Here is a 1,657-nt window from a genome sequence, read left to right as displayed (position 1 = left end):
GACTTGAAGCTGGTAGTGAAAAACAAGGTGAAGGGCCCATTAGAGAGACATTCCCCGATGAGCAATTGTTGGTTGTGAACCAAGTCACTCCACCATGGTACACTAATTTTGTCAACTATTTGGTGAGTGGTTTACAACCACCTGATTTAAATACGCAACAACTCAAGAAATTCTTTCATGATGTGAGATTTTATAATTGGGATGAGCCCTATTTGTAGAAGCAATGTCCAGATCGAATCATGAGGTGTTGTGTGCCAAAGGATGAAGTTTCAAGTATACTAGAACATTGTCATTCAGCTCCCTATGGTGGACATTTTGGTGGGCAAAGGACAGCAGCTAAGGTTTTTCAATCGGGGTACTATTGGCCTTCTATCTTCAAGGATGCTCATGACTTTGCTAAAAGAAGTGATCAATGCCAACATGTTGGAAATATTTCAGCAAGGAGTGAAATTCCCTTGAATTGCATCCTTGAAGTGGAATTGTTCGATGTTTGGAGAATTGATTTCATGGGGCCATTTCCACCATCATTCGAAAATTTGTATATCTTGGTGGTTGTTGACTAAGTATCTAAGTGGGTTGAAGCAGTGGCAAGTCCTACTAATGATTCCAAGGTGGTCATGAAGTTCTGACATAAGCATGTTTTCACCCGCTTTGGCACTCCAAGGGCACTTTTAAGTGATGAAGGCACCCACTTTATGAACAAGATTTTGGCAGCTTTGTTAGCCAAATATAGTGTGAAACACAAGATTGCTACAGCCTACCACCCTCAAACAAATGGTCAAGCAGAAGTATCAAATATGGAGATCAAGGGAATCCTAGAGAAAGTGGTGAATCCTAGTAGAAAGGATTTGCCTCAGCAATTGGATGATGCTCTTTGGGCCTATAGAACGACTTTCAAAACTCCTTTGGGGATGTCACTGTATCGTTTGGTTTTGGGAAAATCTTGTCATTTTCCTGTTGAGTTGGAGCATAAGGCATATTGGGCCACTAAGAAGTTGAATATGGATCTCCAGGCTACTAGAGAAGCTCGAAAGTTACAACTAAATGAGCTGGATGAGATGATATTTTTCTCCTATGAAAATGCTAAGCTGTACAAGGAGAAAACTAAGAGGTGGCATGACCAGAAAATTCAAGCTCGAGTCTATGAGAAGGGGCAGAAAGTGTTACTCTTCAACTCGTGCTTGAAGTTGTTTCCAGACAAATTGAAGTCCCGCTGGTCTGGCCCATTCACCGTGGTGAAAGTTTACCCCTTTGGAGCAGTTGAAGTTTGGGAAGATCAATCCGAAAGGGAATTCAAAGTGAATGGGCAGCATTTGAAACATTATTGAGGAGGTGAGGTCGACCGCGAGAAGACCTCCATCACTTTGGAGGATCCTTAAAGTCGTTGTTATTTTGGGTTGTCAAGTGATTCAAGCACTAATTATAAGACAACCCAAAAAGGAAGAAGTGTAAAATAATATGTGCATAAAAAAAGAAAATATTTATATATATAAATATATATAAGTAGTTGCTTTTCTTCTAATGTCTTTTAGTTCTTTAGTTTAATTTCATGTGATTATGTTGTTTTTCGAAGTAGTATTACTTTTGTTCTTGTGTTTCAGGGGTTACAAGGTGAAAAATTTTCATTCTGGAAGTCATTTCTGGGTCTGATGGTTTT

At 39.5% G+C, this 1,657-nt stretch overlaps 1 protein-coding gene across 1 annotated transcript; it reads left to right on the top strand.

Annotated features, from left to right (window-relative positions):
* The first annotated feature begins 695 nt into the window (after nt 1–695).
* On the top strand, nt 696–1,328 carry LOC133778944 (uncharacterized). Its single transcript, XM_062218955.1, has one exon. The coding sequence runs from the start codon at nt 696–698 to the stop codon at nt 1,326–1,328; it is 633 nt and encodes a 210-aa protein (XP_062074939.1).
* The last annotated feature ends 329 nt before the right edge of the window (nt 1,329–1,657 follow it).

This window comes from Humulus lupulus, chromosome 5 (genome assembly GCF_963169125.1).
Source record: "Humulus lupulus chromosome 5, drHumLupu1.1, whole genome shotgun sequence".
NCBI lineage: Eukaryota > Viridiplantae > Streptophyta > Magnoliopsida > Rosales > Cannabaceae > Humulus > Humulus lupulus.
This window is presented reverse-complemented; position numbering and strand designations above follow the sequence as displayed.